At 36.5% G+C, this 2,160-nt stretch overlaps 1 protein-coding gene across 1 annotated transcript; it reads left to right on the top strand.

Annotated features, from left to right (window-relative positions):
* The first annotated feature begins 402 nt into the window (after positions 1–402).
* Positions 403–2,029, top strand: LOC104505400 (DPY30 domain-containing protein 1-like). The gene is made up of 3 exons (XM_010155102.1): positions 403–549; positions 648–770; positions 1,937–2,029. The coding sequence occupies exons 1-3, from the start codon at positions 403–405 to the stop codon at positions 2,027–2,029; spliced, it is 363 nt and encodes a 120-aa protein (XP_010153404.1).
* The last annotated feature ends 131 nt before the right edge of the window (positions 2,030–2,160 follow it).

Raw genomic sequence — 2,160 nt, 5'->3', positions numbered from 1 at the left:
TATCCTTAATCACTCAGAGAACTTACTTGCTGTTCTTCAGATACCTGTACAGAAGTTTCGTATGTCCTGCTGTGGTTTTGATTTTTTTTTTCCCCCCATCATGCTGGCCTAGAATTACCAGCATATTTCCAAGCAGTTTCTGAATTATACATGCCTAAACAGTAAGGAGGGTGGGGGGGGTAGAGGAGTGAGCATTTTTCTGCAGTGCTTTGTATAACTGATCCAACACTGGAGCTTTTAAGAACGAAACCAATCTCAAATTAAAGTAACTTTCTTCTATTAGTTGCCAGGTTAATAAAAAGGGTAATGTCACATTTGGTATTTGGTGCCTAAGGCAATAATTCTTAAAAACCTTCTGACACTGGTGGCTAACGTCTCTCTCTTTGTGGTTAGTAGGTGTGAATGGAGTCTGACTATCTGAAAAGATGCCTGGGAAGCTGCTTGAAAAAGGGACTGGCAGAGGTTGTAGTGGTTCAGCCAGCGGATCCAATAGAGTACCTGGCACATTGGATTTACAGTTACAGAAGAAATTTAGATGAAGAAAAAAAGGTGTATCCAGCTTGGGGAAAAAAATTCACAACAATATAATTGATGCTATTTAACGTCTCTTTATTTTTTAAATTGATTCTGTGTTACCTCTGAAATAGAGAATGTTGGAGAGGATTGAGCTGGAACAAGAACGGGAGGCAGCCCTGGTAGAACTCGAAATGTTAAGAAAAATGAAGGAAGAAGAGCTAAAGATCCAATGGAAACTTGAAGAACAACATCAGGTTAATAATACTTAATAATAAATAATTATAAATAGTATATGATGGTGTGGCATCTTGTAGCTCTTTGTATATTTCTAATCTCTGTATAATGATTTGGATAGAAGGCAGCATAAAGCAAATATTTTAATCTCACTTTTCTAAATAATAACTGAAATGATTAGTCAGTACATGGGAAGGAAAACTTACAAATGATGAGGTAAAATGTTATTAAAAAAAATGAGGGAGCCTGAAGTCAAAACCAACGAATTTAAGATTTACATGGAAGTAACTTAAAACAAGTAGACTATATTCTGTAGTTAATTATGAACAAAAGCTGGTGCAAGTAAAGCTAGTAATCCTTGCAAAAATGTTTGAGAGGCCTGCTAGGAAGCCTGGGAGTAATAACCGATCATTGTCTCAAGCTACTTCGGTGTAGAGTCAGTAATGCAAAAAAATGTTATGAGAACATGTACACAATTACAGAGTCCTGAAGATGGTTGAGAATCAATGAATGAAGACTGCATATTTAAGGATTATGTGTAGCCTGATCCAATGAGGTGCCGCCCTCTTACCCACCTTGACCTATGACCATATTTGCAGTAACTGCTCACAAAATGCTACAGCGAACAGTGTTCTCTAAGCCCTGGTGTTGTTGAATGTGAACACTTAGATTATGCGGCTTCTGAAGTTTCGATGCAGTAGAGTTTAGGCTTGCAAAGAATAAACACTTTGTATTAGTTGTTTCTGATTGGGAATGAAGATGATTAATGTTAGTGGCATTGCTTACCAGTCTTTTCTATAGATTTCATTTTGTGTGGATTCATCTGTCTGTGCTAGATATGATACAAAGTATCGTAGAGCTAAATCCAAAGTATAGGAGGTAATGAATACAGGCTAATAAAGAGCATGCAGAATGAGGCTGTCTTAACTGTATACAGTAAATTCAGTTGTCTATTTCTTCTTCCTCTTGGTAGCAAAGCCTTTCTATCTATGCAAGTCTAAAACCTGTGCAAATGGGTGAGTCAGATGATACTGAAATGGCTTTATGTTATTAACACTGAAGTTAGGATTTATGCTTTTTTTTTGTTTTATTTAAGATTTCAATCATGAAAGACATGGTAAGCAATGGGTTGTGGAAGATAAATGCTTGTGTTTTTCTTTCTAATTTGTCCTTTCTTTGACTGCAGGGTCAATTGGAACAAGAACGTGAGGAGTTGGAACTGCGGAATGAAGAAGACGAAACGCTGTTGCAGCAGAAAGATCAAGAGGTTTTGGCCTAAGTTTTATCACTGGTTTGAAAATAACTGTTAACCCTCTGCTTTTTCCAGATGCAGGCACTAAATACGAAACACAAGGCAGAAGCCCATGGGTTAACTTAAAAATTTAAATTTAAAATATAATAAAAATAAAA

The sequence above is a fragment of the Eurypyga helias genome, unplaced genomic scaffold (genome assembly GCF_000690775.1).
Source record: "Eurypyga helias isolate BGI_N326 unplaced genomic scaffold, ASM69077v1 Scaffold47247, whole genome shotgun sequence".
Taxonomy (NCBI): Eukaryota; Metazoa; Chordata; class Aves; order Eurypygiformes; family Eurypygidae; genus Eurypyga; species Eurypyga helias.
This window is presented reverse-complemented; position numbering and strand designations above follow the sequence as displayed.

Excerpts from the sequence above, each read along its gene's own strand:
- LOC104505400 (XM_010155102.1), top strand. The coding sequence starts at position 403 with ATGGAGTCTGACTATCTGAAAAGATGCCTGGGAAGCTGCTTGAAAAAG. Across the intron at positions 550-647 it reads ATTTAGATGAAGAAAAAAAG|AGAATGTTGGAGAGGATTGA; the intron begins GTGTATCCAGCT and ends CCTCTGAAATAG. Across the intron at positions 771-1,936 it reads AACTTGAAGAACAACATCAG|GGTCAATTGGAACAAGAACG; the intron begins GTTAATAATACT and ends CTTTGACTGCAG.